The 19,576-nt window shown below is 37.1% G+C and overlaps 1 protein-coding gene across 1 annotated transcript in view; it reads left to right on the top strand.

Moving 5' to 3' along the window:
• The window catches only part of ADAMTS19 (ADAM metallopeptidase with thrombospondin type 1 motif 19), a 218,438-nt gene that overhangs the window by 118,649 nt on the left and 80,213 nt on the right, over nt 1-19,576 (top strand). Inside the window, exons 12-14 of the mRNA XM_024761933.1 lie at nt 6,356-6,483; nt 10,570-10,690; nt 17,390-17,470. Coding sequence (XP_024617701.1) covers nt 6,356-6,483; nt 10,570-10,690; nt 17,390-17,470 — 330 coding nt within the window. The remainder of the gene's footprint in view (nt 1-6,355; nt 6,484-10,569; nt 10,691-17,389; nt 17,471-19,576) is intronic.

Here is a 19,576-nt window from a genome sequence, read left to right as displayed (position 1 = left end):
TTTTTTGATTTCCTCTTTGATTTCCTCAGTGATCTTTTGGTTATTTAATAGCATATTGTTTAGTCTCCATGTGGTTGTGTTTTTTACGATTTTTTCCCTGTAATTGATTTCCAATCTCATAGTGTTGTGGTCAGAAAAGATGCTTGATATGTTTTCAGTTTTCTACAATTTAATGAGGCTTGATTTGTGACCCAAGATGTGAACTCTCCTGGAGAATGTTCTGTGCGCCCTTGAGAAGAAAGTGTAATCTACTGTTTTTGGATGGAATGTCCTATAAATGTCAATTAAATCTGTCTAAAAAAAAAAAAAAAATCTGTCTGGTCTATTGTGTCATTTAAAGTTTGTGTTTTCTTATTAATTTTCTGTTTCGATGATCTGTCCATTCGTGTAAGTGAGGTGTTAAAGTCCCCCACTATTATTGTGTTACTGTCCATTTCCCCTTTTATAGCTGTTAGCATTTGTCTTATGTATTGGGGTGCTCCTATGTTGGGTACATATATATTTATAATTGTTATATCTTCTTAGATTGATCCCTTGATCATTATGTAGTGTTCTTCCTTGTCTCTTGTAACATTCTTTATTTTAAAGTTTATTTTATCTGATATGAGTATTGCTACTCCAGCTTTCTTTTGATTTCCGTTTTCATGGAATATCTTTTTCCATCCCCTCACTTTCAGTCTGTATGTGTCCCTAGGTCTGAAGTGGGTCTCTTGTAGACAGCATATATATGGGTCTTGTTTTTGTATCCATTCAGGAAACCTGTGTCTTTTGTTGGAGCATTTAATCCATTCACATTTAAGGTAATTATCGATATGTATGTTCCTATTATCATTTTCTTCATTGTTTTGGGTTTGGTTTTGTAGGTCCTTTTCTTCTCTTGTGTTTCCCACTTAGAGAAGTTCCTCTGGCATTTGTTGTAGAGTTGGTTTGTTGGTGGTGAATTCTCCTAGCTTTTGCTTGTCTGTAAACCTTTTGATTTCTCCATGGAATCTGAATGAGATCCTTGCTGAGTAACGTAATCTTGGTTATAGGTTCTTCCCTTTCATCACTTTAAGTATATCATGCCACTCCCATCTGGCTTGTAGAATTTCTGCTGAGAGATCAGCTGTTAACCTTATGGGAGTTCCCTTGTTTGTTATTTGTCGTTTTTCCCTTGCTGCTTCAGTAATTTTTCTTTGTCTTTAATTTTTGCCAATTTTTTTTTTTTTTTTTGCAGTACGCGGGCCTCTCACTGTTGTGGCCTCTCCCATTACGGAGCACAGTCTCCGGATGCGCAGGCTCAGCAGCCATGGCCCACGGTCCCAGCCGCTCCACGGCATGTAGGGTCTTCCCAGATCGGGGCACGAACCCATGTCCCCTGCATCTGGAGGTGGACTCTCAACCACTGCACCACCAGGGAAGCCGGCCAATTTGATTACTATGTGTCTCGGCGTGTTTCTCCTTGGGTTTATCCTGTATGGGACTCTCTGCGCTTCCTGGACTTGGGTGGCTATTTCCTTTCCCATGTTAGGGAAGTTTTTGACTATAATCTCTTCATATATTTTCTAGGGTCGTTTCTCTCTCTCTTCTCCTTCTGGGATGCCTCTAATGCGAATGTTGTTGCGTTCAGTGTTGTCCCAGAGGTCTCTTAGGCTGTCTTCATTTCTTTTCATTATTTTTTCTTTATTTTGTTCTACAGCAATGAATTCCACCATTCTGTCTTCCAGGTCACTTTTCCATTCTTCTGCCTCAGTTATTCTGCTATTGATTCCTTCTAGTGTATTTTTCATGTCAGTTATTGTATTGTTCATCTCTGTTTGTTTGTTCTTTTTTCTTTTTTTTTTGCGGTACGCAGGCCTCTCACCACTGCAGCCCCTCCCGCTACAGAGCACAGGCTCCGGACGCGCAGGCTCAGTGGCCATGGCTCACGGGCCCAGCCGCTCCGTGGCATGTGGGACCCTACCGGACCGGGGCACGAACCCACGTCCCCTGCTTCGGCAGGCAGACTCCCAACCACTGCGCCACCAGGGAAGCCCTGTTTGTTTGTTCTTTAATTGTTATAGATCTTTGTTGAACATTTCTTGCATCTTCTCAGTCTTTGCCTCCATTCTTTTTCTGAGGTCCTGGATCATCTTCACTATCATTATTCTGAATTCTTTTTCTGGAAGGTTGCCTATCTCCACTTCATTTAGTTGTTTTTCTGAGGTTTTATCTTGTTCCTTCATCTGGTACATAACCCTCTGCCTTTTCATCTTGTCTATCTTTCTGTGAGTGTGGTTTTTGTTCCACGGGCTCAAGGATTGTAGTACTTCTTCTGCTATCTCTAACTGTTCTTTATGCCTGTGTCCTCATACCTCCTTCAGTCTCAACATAGCCAGAGTGATGCATTTAAAATGTCAGTCATGTCATGTTATTCTTCCATTCAGAAGCCTTCAGTGTCTTCCCAGCTCACTAAAAGTCCAAAGTTCTTCTAATGGTCTCTAAGGTCCTCAGCTCCCTGGCTCCCTGTTACCCTCTAAGTTCAGCTGTACTGTGCCCGCATCACACCTTGCCACCCACACTGGCTCCCTTCTGTCTTAGTGTCTTGGAAGTTGTTGTTTTCTCTGGTGAATTACTTTTCCCAGATAGCAGTATGATTTATTCTCTCACCTCCTTCTGATCTTTTCATAAATATTGACTCAGTGCTTTTCCTTCCCCTGCTTTATTCTTTTTTCACAGACCTTATCATCATCTATCATAATATTTTTATTTTACTTGTTTATGTCCCCCCTCAAATAATAATTGTTAGAGCAAGAGTTGTATTTTGTGCATTGCTATGTGTTTAGCACCGTAAGCAGTATCTGAACAGAGTAGACACTTAATGAATATTTAGTGAAAGAATGATATGTCTTATGGGAATTTTCTGTAGTGACCTGTCCTGGCCCCTCTTCTCACTAAACGTCCTTCTTGGCATAATCTTACTTATTCACTAGGTTTTATTTATCATCTGAATGCTAAAGGAACACAAACATTTATCTCCAACCTAGATCTCTCTGTCCTGAGCTCCTTACCTGTTTACCTATGTTGCATGAACTTGTCCACTCAGCATCCCATTCATCTCTAACTCAGCATGGTTCAAGTTCAACATACCCCTTCCCCTTTTCCTTTCTCTCACTCCCACCATCTCTCCTCTTACTGTGCTCTCTCATGGAGCATAGCATCATGATCAGCCTCATTACCAAGCTAAGCCAGAATCCTTCTGCCTCAATCTCCATCCCCCTGTAATCAATCAGCACACCCTATTTGTCCAAACCTTTCTTTGTTTGCCAGCATCTTTGTTCATGATTGCACCATCTCTGACCTGGATTCTTCAAACGGCTTCCTCACTGTCTCTCTGACCCTCCTTCAGCCCCTACTCCTCATTTCAGACAGGCAGGCCTTTTTGAAGGCCAAAACCATCAGTCACTGTGCCAAGGAGTACCCTTCCACAAATCCCGTTGCTGTCAGGACCAATCTCAAACTTTATTACCTGGTTTATAAGGCCGTTATTGTGACCTACCCCCTTTAACGTCTCTGGCCTCATCTCCATCATTCCCTTCTGTAATCTCCAGCACTGCCAGGCCGAATTTCATTTCATCCCTCAGATACATCATGTTTTCTTAATTCTGAGCCTATAAATATGCACGTTTCTTGGCACAATATCCTTTCTTTCTCAAGCTTTAATCTCTTTCCCCGTGTATTTACCTTGAAAACTTCTACTGATTTTCTGAACTCAGTTTATGACAAGTTCTCTAGGAAAAAAGAATCCCGCTGATCTTCCATATAGGATACGTACCCCTGCCAAGTACTCCACAAGACCCTGCTGAAGCAGATTTTAATGCGTCTCTATTCCCTCTATTGTCTGTGCCCAGTGTACTGTCTGGCAGTTATTAAGCTTCTGATGGATATTTGTTGCATTAATTTAAGTATATAAGTAATATTTTTTCATGGTAAAAATAAAGTCAATATGACAGTTCAAATCCTGAAAATCATCATCTGATCCTGGGTTAATTCTACATCTGCCTCCAACTGGCTGTCTGATTTGATAATATTTACTTCATTTGAGACCTGTTTACTCACATGTGAAATAAGAGATAGGAAACAGGTTCCCTCCAGATTTTAAAAGAAAATCAGAGTTGTATGGAGGTCAATTTAAAATATTAAAACTGTTGGAAATCACAATTAAGGGAGCTCCTGACTCTTATAAAGTGTTGTTTATCATCAGAATGATCCATAATAGATATTTATATAATTATCAGGGTACCATTTTTGATAATTCTGTGACATGTATCAATCAAACATGTCAGTCTGTATGATGAATAAAAGACACAACAATAGTTTTTATGTATTAGAGCCATATGGAAGAAATTGAAATATACAAGTCTTTTAAAAACCCCAAGTTTTCGATACTTTAAAATGCAAGTGGCTATTTCTGTTTTTTTATGTAACACATGAATCTCTGGCTAAGAGAATTAAATATAAGGTATCAATACAGTAGTGAACATTTATTTTTAGAGAAAAAAAGGTGCATGGCTTTAACGTTCAGGTATTTTGCATACTCTGTGCTGAAATTTGGCTGAAATCCATGTTTAATGCATACCTTGGAAAGGGGTGGTCTCTTAAATCAAGACAGAGCCTGCCTGCCAAGTACTGGCATGTTACATGGATCACTATAATGTCACAATCTCAAGGGTGTACTCCAGGAAGGAAGATTGGTATCAAATTTTGATGTCATCTATAAGGCTAAAGTAAGTACAGTAAATTGACAATATGTAAAAGGAGGAATACAATGTTTTTATCTGAGTTCTTGCTTAGAATGTAAATGGAATATTCTAGACTAACTTCTTTCAACATCATTCTTATATCTGGTTTGCTCCTCTCTTCAGTGAAAACTCCAGAAAGAGAATGGTGAGGTTTGTGTGTGTGTGTGTGTGTGTGTTTGTATATATATGTCACTATTAAAGTGTTGCAATGACAGCAGCTGTTTTTAATTCCAAAGATATGACATAGTAAGTAGTCACTGAATAAACATAACGTACTTTGAGGTGTGACAGCACACTGAACTGCTTTATTGCAGCGTATAATAGCATCTTAAAGGGAAATTTCAAAACCATTCACATTAAAAGCCATGGTACAACTCCCCAAAATTGTTCAGACCAGTATCCAGAAGCCACATGTGAAAACTGTTTGAAATGTTCAATTCTGAAGGTTCCTTTAACTGTCTGTCTTCTCTTTGCCAAGTGATACCCTGTTCCATGCCTCTGGCTGTTATTTGGTATTTATAGAATCCCATCAGCATACGTGGAACTTTACTGAAGACATAAGCGAAGATCAGTGTCAGAGACTGAAAACTATTTTCCATTCTATTTGTATGAGCTTAATAAACAGTAAAGGGCCTGACTGGTGTCAAGCCAATAGAGTAGTAATGTAGCCTGGAAATTGCTCTGAAGTTTCTGATTTGGATAATCCTACTACTGGTGTTACCAAATACTGCAGCTCCTCTGCAGGATGCTTAGAAATAGAAACAGCACTTTAAAAATGTTTTGCCACTTTTTGACTGAGCCTAATAGGCAAGTGTTTTAACTCTAACCCTCCTACCTTATTGTTTAAGGAAGCACTGAAGGTGACTGCCACCCATTCAAGAATTCTTTACCTAGAACTGTAGTTCTCACCCTAAACATCATACATCCTGACATGCTTTCTAAGTAAGCAATGAAGAGGGTGAGTCCCAGCTAGCACTTCAGCAACTGTGCATTCCGATGGATGTTCTCATGGGATTGTATTGCATTGCTAAACATCCTCGCAATGGAAAATCTTACAAGAATGGTTCATCTTAGAAGTTCTTCTTTCTCCCTTTACAAATTTTTCAGTTAGAAAATGCCAAATGCATAGGATTTTAAATTAGTGTTTTGGAATTTAGAAGTGAGACATCAAGAAAGGCTTCATGAATAAAGTAAATCTTAAATAGGCAGAAATCTGATATGTTCTTAAAATGAGTTCATGCCAAAAGATACGAGCAAAAAATGGGAGTATGCAAAATAGTTTTCACGAAAAATGCTTGGTTTGTGTGTGGTAGAGGTTTAGTGCCAGAAAATAATAAATGGTACATTTAAAAAATAATCTGAAGGCATAATTCTTAAGAAGGAGATTAATATTCATTGGATACCTATTTCTGCTCAGGCATTATCTCATTTACTACTTATAATAACCCTCTAGTATTATATATTCTAATAGTGCATTACTCAGTTAATATCAGATTATATTTTTTTACTCCTAACTGTTCTGAAAAATAAAGCTTGAGGTAAAAATACTTATGGAACAAATTTTGTTCATTTATTTTTATCCACTCTGTATGTAGAAAAACCATGTGCCTTGTTTTGCTCTCCTGTTGGAAAAGAACAGCCTATTCTTCTATCAGAAAAAGTGTTGGATGGAACTTCTTGTGGATATCAGGGATTAGATATCTGTGCAAATGGCAGGTGTCAGGTAAGACATTCCAAAAGGGAGAGTGTATATGCTGAGGGAGGGTTGGGGGACCTTCGAGCAGCTGCACAGTACAGTGGAAAGCTCTGCCTCAACTGTGATCTTCAGCAAGTCTGATCAGCTTTGAAAGTCCATTTCTTCATCTGTATAATGAAGAGTCCAGACTAGAAAATATATAATACTCATTACTAGCTGAAAGAATCTGAAAATTTTATTCTGTAATGTACATATTGCAGGTGTAAAATTGTGACACTTTGGGCATTCCAGACCAGAAGCTCAAGCACTCCAGTTCTCCATGACTTGTGTCCAAGACTGAGCCATGGGGCAAAAACCTATAAAATCAGTCTTATTACTCAAAGTATCATCAACATTCTTGAATCAGCTGATTTCTAAATGTACATTCAATTTTTTATTATACTTAAGCATTTCATTTGCCTTTCTATTTCTTTTTAAAAATAATCTCCATCTACTATGTGCATTTATGTGCTTTTCTTTATTTATCATTAGAAAGGAGACATTCTGGGCTTCCCTGGTGGCGCAGTGGTTGAGAGTCCGCCTGCCGATGCAGGGGACGCGGGTTTGTGCCCCAGTCCGGGAAGATCCCACATGCCGCGGAGCGGCTGGGCCCGTGAGCCATGGCCGCTGAGCCTGCGCGTCCAGAGCCTGTGCTCCTCAACGGGAGAGGCCACAACAGTGAGAGGCCTGCGTACCACAAAAAAAAAAAAAAAAAAAAAGGAGACATTCTGTTAAAATGAATATGAATAGTGTAGTGGAAAGATCAAACGCTAAAGCTTTGAAGTTGCTAGTTACAGGTCTGCCACTGTCTCAGGTTGGCTTCCCCTGGAAGATTATTATGCAGGAAGTATAATACCAGGTGTTTTCATGATCAACATGTATGCAGAGCCGGAAGGAGGCAGGACTGAGCACAGGGAGCATTTGGGCTTGGTACAGTCACAAGATGTCAGCTGGCCGTGTGAGGAGCATTGTGGCTGGGATGGCTCTTCAAAGTTGTCCCCATTTGGGGTGAGAAAACCAGACCTTTTTAACCCCCATTATCTACTAGTGTTTGGATACAAGCTGTCCCAGGGGATGAGGGGGATGTGATCTTGGGAAACGCAGATTTCTTTAGGCTAGCCATTTTCTTCTAAACAGGGCTGAAGGCTAAGAGCCATCAGCTGATAAATTTCCCAGGCATGGAAGGAAAATATGTACATCCTTTAGTAATAAAAGAGGTATCTGAGTGGAGGAGGACTGAATCCACGAGAACCACTAGGAAACTGTGTTCTCGGGAAAATCACTTAAAATATGTATGTGTCCGTTAATCTGTAAAATAAAATAGGCAGGCCAGTGGTCATTGACTTTTTTGTGCAATACACTCCTTTGAGAATTTGATAAAAGTTTTGGTTTCTTCCTATAAAAAACGCATACCTGACCACATATTCACACACACGCATGTGCACACATGCTCCAAAATTTGAAAACAATTACAAGCTATGGATGGATCAATCTCTGGTCCAATAGAAGTCTATAGACTTCTGGATAAAAACTTGGAAACATCGTGAAACTTAAATGCTTTAGCAGCTCTCAGATTCTTTATTTTGCCATCATGCTCTAACATTTAAAGCGTAGAATCATGCAATATATTTGGTATAAGAGACAGTCTTATAATTACATATTAATTTCCTTTATTCTTTAACAGAATATGGCAGTAGCCTGAAATATAATTTTTCATTTGTCTATTTAAAAATCATTGCAATTATTTATCTATACATATTTTGTTTTCAAAACTGTATGTTGTACAATTAAAACTTTTATCTTTATTTTATCATTTTATGTAAATGTCAGATTAGTATATGACTTAAACGAATTTATTTTTCAAAAGAAATTATTTTCCTAACTCTATATGCCAAATATAATAGCTTACATTGCTGTGCTTTTCACTTAACAGTATTGTGTAAGCCAGATCTTTTATAGAGTCCCTAGGTAAACATAAAAGTAACAGCAACAACAACAAAAAATTCTGCAGAAGTGTTATGTGAACCTGATGATTATAATTAAAGTTCTGTGAAATGAGTTGTAACTTCTGACAGCATTGGAATACTTCAGGATTCTGGCTTTTTAACTAACATGCTTCATTCTGTCTTTCAGTATAATTAAAAGCATGCTTCCTTTTTTGTCTCTGACAACCCTCTGTATCCTGGGTTTGGCTAGAGTGTTTTATTTTTATCATAAAACATACACCATTGACGTTGAACGTAGAATTCTAAACTTGGTGAGTGGACTAAGGAGGGCAATTGAAAATAGACAGCTTTCTCCTGGTGACCCAGTTTGGCTCCCTGGCATTTCTATCCTGGAAGAGGATAGAGAAAACTCTCCTCTGTATTATCATGGTACCTGCCAGTTTCCAGCCTGCCATTGGTACTTCAGGTACCTGCCACCAGTTAAACAGTATTGTCTTTTCCAAGTCATTCATCCTCAACTTTTAGAGTTATGTGAGCGTATTTCGATAAGTGTGGATGCTTGAGGCTACCAGTTACAAAATACTAATTCTTTGATTCTTATTTTAAGCTTACGTGATTATTGAACCATGGCATTATGTCTATCCCTGCCTTTTATTTTAGATTTTACCAACTTATACTATCCCAGTTACAAGGGTTACAAAAAACTAAGAGACAACTAGGTACTAATTTATTCAATCATTTAACTACTATTTATCAAGTTTATTATATTTGCTGAGAAACAAGTCGGATGCTAGGGATAGAGCAATAAAGGCACTTTTTATCATTTCAAAATCACTCTAAACTCTACTCTAAATTTTCTCCTCATTTGTACATGAAGGAGAGACTTTTTCTTTAACCCCAGGGCTCTCAGGTCTTTTCATGGCTCCTGATCAGTGGACTCTGACCATATCTTTGTTGTATTTTGAGAATTTCCTGTGGTGACCACCTCTTTCATCCAGAAACATTCTCTTCATTTCTCCCTGAATAAGCTTTGATTCGCTGGTCAGAGTTCTCCACTATTGCATTGTTTTGTCTACTTCTTGACACTGATACACACCCTCATGACAAAGGGAAAGGATGCTGTATTATGCAGGTTTAATGCGATTTTTGCTTTCTTGGGATATCATCCTGCAGCTGCATTTTATAACCTGCTCCTTCCCACACCCAACACCACCGACACCAACCACAGAAAAAGACCCTGGTTGTTTTTCTGTTTTATGTGATATTTTAAAAATTTATTTAAATAATTGTAACTTGTTATGAATGGATGTAACATCAGTCAGTCTTGCAGCTTCTTCTTGATTAGGAGAGATGGTATAATTCTACCATTTATTTCTGACAGTACAGACATTAACTTATGCACTTTGAGTATGCACAACTTTGCAAAATATCATATTTTCTAAACATCAAAGGGAGACCAACATTATTCACTAGAAAAGAGTCAATGATTTAATCTAAGAAGATTCATATTAACATCATTCTTCTGGGAACATATAAAAATTAATTATCCCAGTGTTACTGTTTTCTTATAGCAACCATAGGTTGTGAGCAGTTCTTACTCACTCATGCGTTAGATGCCAAAGAAGTTGGGGGTAGAAGTTTATTGGTGAACTGTAATGAATGTAAACATTTATATTTGGTTTCCACAGAGTTAATATTTAATACTCAGCATCGCCTCTTCAACCACTTTAGGAGTGAAGCCACCCATCCATACGGTGAAGCTTATCTGTTCTATGTTGAGTAGAATGAATTAGATTTATCATGTTATATTTAATAGAAATGTGACTTCCTTTGGGATTTATGTAAATTGCATTTGTCTCAATAATAGTTTTCCAAATTGCTTTAGGATACCATTTAATTCTTAATATAAGAAAAATACTTTTATCACTACCCTACTTTGGACAATTTACAGGTGGTATTATTTGACATGAGCTTGCTGTATTAGTTTGCACCAGAGAATATGGCATTTTATTAGTTTGTAAAATAAATAGGTCTAGTTTGTAGAGACTAGGTTTGTCCTAAAGTAGTGGTTAAAAGAGAAAAGAAGAAAAAGCTCATTTTATGATGTACTGTCATTCTCTTGTTGCAGAAAGTTGGCTGTGATGGTTTATTAGGGTCTCTTGCAAGGGAAGATCATTGTGGTGTATGCAATGGCAATGGAAAATCATGCAAAATCATTAAAGGAGATTTTAATCACACCAGAGGAGCAGGTGATTATTTTTTTATTTTTTCAAGGTTAACAATCCAAATAATCTCTGGGGACAGATTACATTGAACTTAACTTAGAAATGACAGTTCTGATTCTGTTGAAGACTTTTGTAATGGGTATTGAATGATTTTTTGCAATGACATACAGTACATGTGATATGAGCCAGAAATTCTAACAAGCCCAGTTCCCAATACTGAAAACATGAAGTCATTTGTTGTGCATTTAATAAATTGGAGCAGCAAGGGAATAATCTAATTTGCATTGGCCAATGTTATCAGGTTTCTACAGACCTTATCCTCCAATGCAAATTATTGATGTCTAACAGAGAATGATGATTTGTAACAGCCTGAAGCAACTATTGAGAGTATTAAGTCTTCAGGTTTTCAGCTTTCCATTTTCTTTATTTTTTTCCTAATGTTTTTACTAAATTCAAAAGGAATTAATTTTTTAAAAGAGAGAATCTATAGCAATGTAGCAAGTTGGAAACTGTAACAGGGAGTCAGAAGATGTGGGCTGATGTTCCAGATATATTAAGAGAGGGAACATGTCCTCTCTTGTTGTCTTTCCTCATCTATAAATACATCTATAAATACTCAAGGGATATGAGGATGAAGTGATGATGATTGATCTATGTAGTGTGAATTTTAAGGTGATCCACAACAAAAAGTGATATCTGTACTGAAATATAATAACCCACAAATAAGCTTTATATACAGAAAATGCTTTATACTGAAGCCCTCAAGCTTACGGAGAGGAAGCAAACATTTCTATGTTTACGTTAGTGTCTTACCTAGACATCTATCTATTGAACTATCTTAGTATTTATGATTAAATTTTCATTATCATTCATATTCTTACATTACATACATCAACTTTTTCCTTTTTTACATTTCTTGTTCAAATACCAAGACCTGACCTAAAAATGTGTATTTGTTTTGATACAAAGAATAAGCCATTTATATTTGAATAATCAAGAAGACTGAGTTCATTCTAGATTTTAAAAAGTCCTTCAGAAAAGAAAATTAGACACAGCCCTCGAAAGCTGAATATAACCTTTCTCTAGGCCCCAGCAGAATAAAAGATAAGTGAGCTTGAAGAACTTGAAGCCTAAAAATAACTAAGGCCCAGGGTAAATTGCAGATCAAAATCTCAACCTCCAAAGCTGTGAAAAAAGGTGACAGGTCCTACAAGTCAAAATCTGTCAGAACTCATTTAGAATAGTCAGATGGAGCTGTAACAGGCTCTTATACTTTCGCCTAAGTGCAATTATAATAAGCTTTTCAGCCTGATTGTGATGGGAGACGTTTTTATAGTGCAGAAGTTCAAATCAAGTCTGAAAGACTGAAGAGATTTAAAGACACTAGAATTTTTGAAGACTATTCCTGCATAGTTACTTAATTTGCATGGAAACAGTTCACTGAAGAATACCGATGCACATTCAGCACTGGTACATTTTTCTTAGTTGTAATAACACTTAATTTTTAAACTAAGCATTGACAACAGAAATAACAGTTAAAAATCAGTAATACAGTTCATTCTGACTGCAGTTAGGTGGATACATTTTTCCCCCAGATTCCTAATTCAAATATCCTTTGTTTTTATTGCACTTTAATTTCTACTTTTGTTTATTAGTTTGTAAGTTATATTAATGACATATGTTATTTGAAAAATGTCTAAAATGCCTACGATATTGGGAATATCAGAGACGAATAATGTTACTTCCTTACAACAATCTGTCTTCCTTGCAACTCTCTGCTAGTTTAACATTGCTTACAGGGAAGAGACTAGAATTCTTAACTTGGACCATGGGGCCCTGTATGGTGTTGTTCCTACTTGTCTCTCTGGCATCATCTCACACCAAGGTCACTTTCCTTCTCTAAGCTGCAGCCACCAGATCTGTTACAGATGCTCAAACTTACCATGCTCCCTCTAGCACCTTGCATTTAAAAATATTGTTCTGTTAGCTTCCCCTTAGCTTTGCCTGGTTAATTCCTAGATGTCACTTAGATCTCAGTTCAAATGTCACTTCTTCAATGAAGTGTTCCCTGAACAACCTCTACCTCCTATCACCAACTAGTTTAGTGATTCTTACCATATTTGTATATGTACGGTTCAGTTGTATGGTAATTTTCTAATTTTACACCCTTTGGTCTTTCCTGCTAGACTTTAAAGATCAGTGAGGAAAAGTATCATGGCTACTGTTGTTGAATACCCTATTCCCAATGACCAGTATAGTGTGTAATCCATTAACATTTGTTAATTTAATTAATAATGGAACATTATATTGTTACGACTTTAAAAAATACAAATCTGTATGAGTCCTTAATTATATCGTGGGCTTCATTTACTTGTGACTTTAGGAATGTGGTATTCATTTCTCTTGAGACAATTTTATCCTTGTAGTTTATGGACTTCCTAAAATTTCTTGAAGGAATTGTAGCCTTATTTGGTCCAGTTGGCCATGCACACTGTATATATTGTATGAGTAACACATGTGCAGACACGTGTGGGTGTTTTCAGTCCCTGTGCTGTATTTAGAGTTTGCTAAATCATTTTTGTTGGAGCTAGAAAATCAACTTAAGAAGAGAATTCTTTTTCCTTTGTACATTTATCATGTCTTTCATTGTAACTTGCCTGGCCAGGGGATAATTTTTTAAGGGATTTTTAAAGGTAAGTTGTGTATTTGGCCACTTGTGCAACTATATAGTTATCAATCTACATTTAGAAGAAGGTGGGCATAAAACCTGTTATTCCTAGTACAAGAGATGATGATACTAATCCTGTACAAGGAACACATGCTCTTAGGCTTTTTATTTGTATGTTTGCCACAGCAATAAGAGAGTCATAGTGTCATGTATTCTAACTTGTGAAATAGTAGCAGCAGGCCATAGCTGGAATCAGACAGATCTGAGTTCAAACCTTGCGTCAGCTAATTACTAACAAGGAAGTCTTGAAAAAGGCAGTTTTTTTTTCTCTACCTTTATTTTCCAATCTATTAAATATCTACCTTAGATGGTATCATTATGGCTAAATGAAATAATTTACATAAATTATCTATAATTGTGACTAGCACATAGCAGTTGATCAAAATGTGGCATTTATCATTAATACTACCAAGAAGATAATGATTACTTTGGGCATTTTAAGATGGCTGATTAAGAATGGGATCTCTGGTTATGAAATAGGATCTTCCTATGTACAAAGCAAACTGTCCAACGTGAGGATCAAATTTATGACCTTGACATCACAGGTTTTATTTCAACTTCTGAGCTCAGCAGTAACCACTCGTATATTCACTTCTTTTAAAAATGTGCGTTCTCAATTGTACTAAATGGCTTATTTACTGAAAAATATCTAGAGCCTCAGTCTTCGGCTATCCCTCTTCAAATGTCTTTGCTTAATATTTTTCTTGCTCTCTTTCTTCTTTAAACTTAATCTAACTCACCTGTCCTCCAAGCCTTTTCAATTGAATAATTGCTCTATATTATATATTGCTCTGTATTGCTCTATACTATCTGTAGTATATAGATATAACTATAAACTTATACGTAACTGTTGTTACGTAAAATACAACATACCTCTGGGTTTCCTGCTAAACTCAAACAGGAATTTACAGTTACTACCTCTCCTCTACTTTTCTCTATCTACTCTTCTTTTTTAACATCCTGAAACTTATCATCTTCTCCAAACACATTACTAAATTTATTTGCTCAGAGATGAACAGTTACCTCTTGATTGTGACATCCAATGGGCTCTCCTTGGTCACCTTTCTCTTTGATGTCTGTACAGCTTTTTGCACCAACAATTCTTTTTAAAATATTCTAATTCATAAGATCCTACTACATCAAAATAGCCAGATCTACCTCTCATGATTATTCCTTCTCTGTATTCTTTCCTAATTTTTTTTTTCAGTCTCTCTGTTAAAAACCATAGGGCTTCCCTGGTGGCACAGTGGTTAAGAATCTGCCTGCCAATGCAGGAGATATGGGTTTGAGCCCTGGTCCAGGAAAATCCCACATGCTGTGGAGCAGCTAAGCCCATGCACCACAACTACTGAGCCTGTGCTCTAGAGCCCGCAAGACACAACTACTGAGCCTACGTGCCTAGAGTCCATGCTCTGCAACAAGAGAAGCCACCACAGTGAGAAGCCCACACACCGCAACAAAGAGTGGCCCCCACTCGCTGCAATTAGAGGAAGCCCGCACACAGCAATGAAGACCCAATGCAGCCAAAAATAAATAAATTAAATAAGCAAATTAAAAAAGAAAAAAACATAACTGTCACCGAGGTTGAATCCTTGACTTCTCCTGTCTCTCAGTTTTCTCCGTTAACTCCCATGGCTTAAATTACTGCCTCACAAAGGTACTTCAACAGGCTGACCTTTCCCTGGAGTTGTAGAAGTTCCAGAGTTCTTACTGGATATTTTTACTAGTGTGTTATACTGTTTTGTTAAAAACAAGTTGCAAAGCCAAACATCAGATTATTGCCCAAACTTGACTTCCATGTTCCTATAAACGATGGCTGCATTTGCACATAAGTAATAATGAAGAATTGTGTTCAATGTTTATTTCCCCACTTTCTACTGGTTCTCAAATTCAGAATTTGTTTTCTTTACTATGCCTTCTGGTTTTTCTACCTTAGCCTCTAGCACTCCTGGATTTTTACATTAGCCTCCTGACACTGTTATCTACAACTATATCGCTGGGCATCTTGCATACTGCTGTCAGATAAAGCCTCTCCAAACTGGTGTCTAACTACCACATTCCTTGCTGTAGAATGTTCAGTAGCTTCAAATGGATAAATTCAGTGTCCTGGGCATGCATTTAAACTCTCCTAATATAGCCAAATTCTTACACCTTCTCATTCTGTCAGAATTATTATATTTCTGTGGTCCTAAAAATACCACTTACTATGTTACTTTTCTTTACATTCAGTGAACTCATTCTTTTTCTGTATGTAGTTGACTCTTAAATAACAAAGGTTTGAACTGCATTGGTCCACTTATATGTGGATTTTTAAAAATAGTAAATACTATAGTACCACACGACCTGCAGTTGTTTGAATCTACGGATGTAGAACCACGGATACAGAGGGTTCACTATTTATTATACTCAGAGTTTTTACTGCATGGAAGATCAGTGCCCTTAACCCCTGCATTGTTCAAGGGTCACCTGTATATCCAAATTCTATCCGTTCTTCAAAGACAGTTAATCTATCTGCTTCTTTATGAAGCTTTCCTTGACTATATGAAATGTTCTCTCCTCTGAATCATTGTGACTCCTGCTGATGCCAGTGTTTCTCAAACATAAGTAATGTATATAACCACTTAAAAGAAAAAAAGGAAAAAAAATCCCACTTCTATGAGTTAAAATAGCAGCGAAACTTTTGAGTATTGACGTGATCAGAGAAGGGGGACAGTTTAAACAACACTGTTTTACATTCTTCAGCAGGGAATTAAACTATTTTGAATATGATCTTTTTAACATAAATTTGGAAGTTTTATTTAAGTCGTTTTTATGTAAGATATTTGTGCCTTGTCTTAATTCAATTATAAGCTCATTGAGTACACAGACCTTCTTACCTTACTTCAATATACCAATAGACAGTAAACATTTGTTTCCATTTTCATTGCTGCATATTGTGTTCATATAACAAAGTGGAAGTGCTTGTATGATTTGGTGTTACTAAAAATGGTTAAATTGAGTAAGTATTATTTGCTAATGGAAATGTTGATTTGAAAAGCACAGACCTCTAATCCCAGGTGGGGTGTCTGTTACCTTTTGGTAAACACCAAATAACTGTCAACAGTTTCAGGAATTTGAATTATTGATCAACAGGAGACAACTCTGGGATTAGCTGTTATACCTTTTTAACGTAGCTTTGAAATTAAACTTTTATCAGGGCTGTATGTAGCTACACAGAAGTACTAAGAAGACTATTAAATGTTATTTTACTATAATTTTAAAGCATAACTATTCAGCCAAAAGTTGGCATCTGCTGTCTTTTCTGTACCAAATGAAGTCTTGATTTTGACTTTTTATGCACACTTTCTCTTCTATCCAGCTTTATCTTACCGTCTTATTTCACTTCAGGCATTACATTCCTAACCACTGCTGAAGAGAAACACCTAATTGTATCTTGCTCCTAGCCATCTGACACCTTCCAGGGTGACACCAGATTGCTTGATGTGGCCTTATTACACTTCTCTCCAGCCCCAGATTCAAAACCCTTGGTTAATCTTCCAGAGAGGGCTTGGTCTCTCTTGTCCTATACTCAACAACTTCGGGGACCAGACATCCGCCATCTGTATGCTCTCCAGCTGTGTTTGCTCCTTCCGCCCACTTTCTAACTTAAAGGAGTTCCATGAGCAGAACTTAAGGTTATTTGCTCTGTTCCAAGATTCACTGTGTTTCTAACCAGGCTGTCCCGTTGTGCTTTTTTCTCACCTCATAATTCATAAGCTGTCAGGGAGCTTTACAGTCACCTACTTGCTCTTGATAGCGTTGTATTCTCAACGTTTTTCCAAGAAACTTCTCCACTTGAACTTATGACAGCTTTTATACATAATTTTTTTTCTTTACATAGGTATTGAAGTATCACAGCAAAAGCCAAAACCAAAAGAGAAATAGGGCAAGTCAATGAAGAAAAGAAGAATTAGAAAAAACTCAAGATGTATTTCATGTTTTATTGATTCTTACAGGTTATGTAGAAGTGTTGGTGATACCTGCTGGAGCAAGAAGAATCAAAATTGTGGAGGAAAAACCGGCACACAGCTACTTAGGTAACCTGTGTTACAGACGCAGAGCCCATGCAAGTCCAAGCTTAGCTGCCCTGCCCTGAGAGTGCTCTTATGCCCAAGACTTTAGTGTGTTTCTAGTTACATGTTTGAATTTCCCAGGAAGCACCTCTTGTCATATCAAGTAGGAATTTTTTCCTTCCCTCCCAGGGGCTTCCCAGGAGCAAAAGCAATCTGGTTGTCTCTGTGTTTGGTGGGGGTGGGTGTTATAAATTACTTCCTCATGTTAGTCCATGTTAGGAAACAAACACTCATTGGGGGATTTGGGTATGTTTTATTTCATATATATATATATATATATATACATATTTAATAAATATATTTATTTCATATATACATAAACATAAATGTATACATACTCATGTTTACTGCATGTGCAAATGCATACATCAATGTGTGTGTATATATATATATATAAAATGATTGCTCTATAATTTGGAAATCTTGTGGGATTCTTAAAAAAATTTCTATGTACTAAAAGGACTTCCCCTTTTAATGGAAGACAGTGTTCTCTTTTGCCTCACTTCAGGTGTACTCATTTATGAAGAAAGTATTTTTTAAAAAATTTTTAATAGAAAAAGTTGACTTGCATTATTATGTAGTTTCAGGTATACTGTATAGTGCTTTGACATATGCATACATTATGAAATGGTCACCACCGTAAGTCTAGTAACCATCTGTTCCTGAATGAAGTTATTACAATGTTATTGACCATATTCCTTTTGCTATGTATGACAGGACCTTGACTTGCTAATTTCATTACTGGAGGTTTTTACCTCTTACTCCCCTTCACCTATTTCATGTACCCCCCCACCCTCTCCCTCTGGCAGTCACCCCTTTGTATCTAAGAGTTTCTTTTTGTTTTGTTTGTTTTTCTTGTCTGACTGCTATTCCAATACTATGTGGAATGAAAGTGGTGAGAGTGGGCATCTTTATCTTATTCCTGATTCTAGAGGAAATGCTTTCACCTATTCACCATTGAGTATGACGTTGGCTGTGGTTTTGTCATATCTGGCCTTTATTACGTTGAGGTATATTCCCTCTATACCCACTTCATTGAAAGTTTTTTTATCATAAATAAATGCTGAATTTTGTAAAAAGCTTTTTCTGCACCTATTGAGATGATTATATGATTTTTATTCCTCAGTTTGTTTACATGATGTATCACATTGATTGATTTGTGGATAATGAACTATCCTTGCAACTCTGGGATAAACCTCACTTAATCATGGTGTAATATCCTTTTAATGTATTGTTGAATTTGATTTTCTAATATTTTGTTGAGGAGTTTTAGATCTATATTCATCAGGGATATTGGCCTGTAATTTTCTTTTCTTCTGGTGTCTTTGTCTAGTTTGGGTATCAAGGCAATTCTGGCCTCACAGAATGAATTTGAAAGTGTTCCTTTCTCTTCAATTTTGGGGAACAGTTTGAGAAGGATAGACATTAACTCTTGTTTAAATGTTTGGTAGATTCACCTGTGGAGCTGTCTGGTCCTTGACTTTTGTTTATTGGGAGTTTTTTGATTACCGAATCAATTTCATTACTGATAATTGGTCTTTCATACTTTCTATTTCTTCCTGATTCAGTCTTGGGAGATTGCACATTTCCAGGAATTTATTCGTTGCTTATAGGTTGTCCTATTTATTTATTTTTTTTTTTTTTTGCGGTACGCCGGCCTCTCACTGTTGTGGCCTGTCCCGTTGCGGAGCACAGGCTCCGGACTCGCAGGCTCAGCGGCCATGGCTCACGGGCGCAGCCGCTCCATGGCACGTGGGATCTTCCAGGACTGGGGCACGAACCCGCGTCCCCTGCATCGGCAGGCGGACTCTCAACCACTGCGCCACCAGGGAAGCCCTGTCCAATTTATTGATGTATAATTATTCATAGTAATCTCTTATGATCCTCTGTATTTCTCTGGTGTTAATTGTAACTTTCTTTTCATTTATGATTTTATTTAATTGGGCCCTTGAGAAAGTATTTTTAAATTGTTAAGTACTACTTCTGGAAAAAAATTCTATCAGCTATTTTAATTAGGCCAGTTAATGATTTTTAAATATATGAAAGAAAATATTATGTTGTCAAAATACA

This window comes from Neophocaena asiaeorientalis, unplaced genomic scaffold, assembly GCF_003031525.2.
Source record: "Neophocaena asiaeorientalis asiaeorientalis breed wild unplaced genomic scaffold, Neophocaena_asiaeorientalis_V1.1 scaffold385, whole genome shotgun sequence".
Classification (NCBI taxonomy): domain Eukaryota; kingdom Metazoa; phylum Chordata; class Mammalia; order Artiodactyla; family Phocoenidae; genus Neophocaena; species Neophocaena asiaeorientalis.
This window is presented reverse-complemented; position numbering and strand designations above follow the sequence as displayed.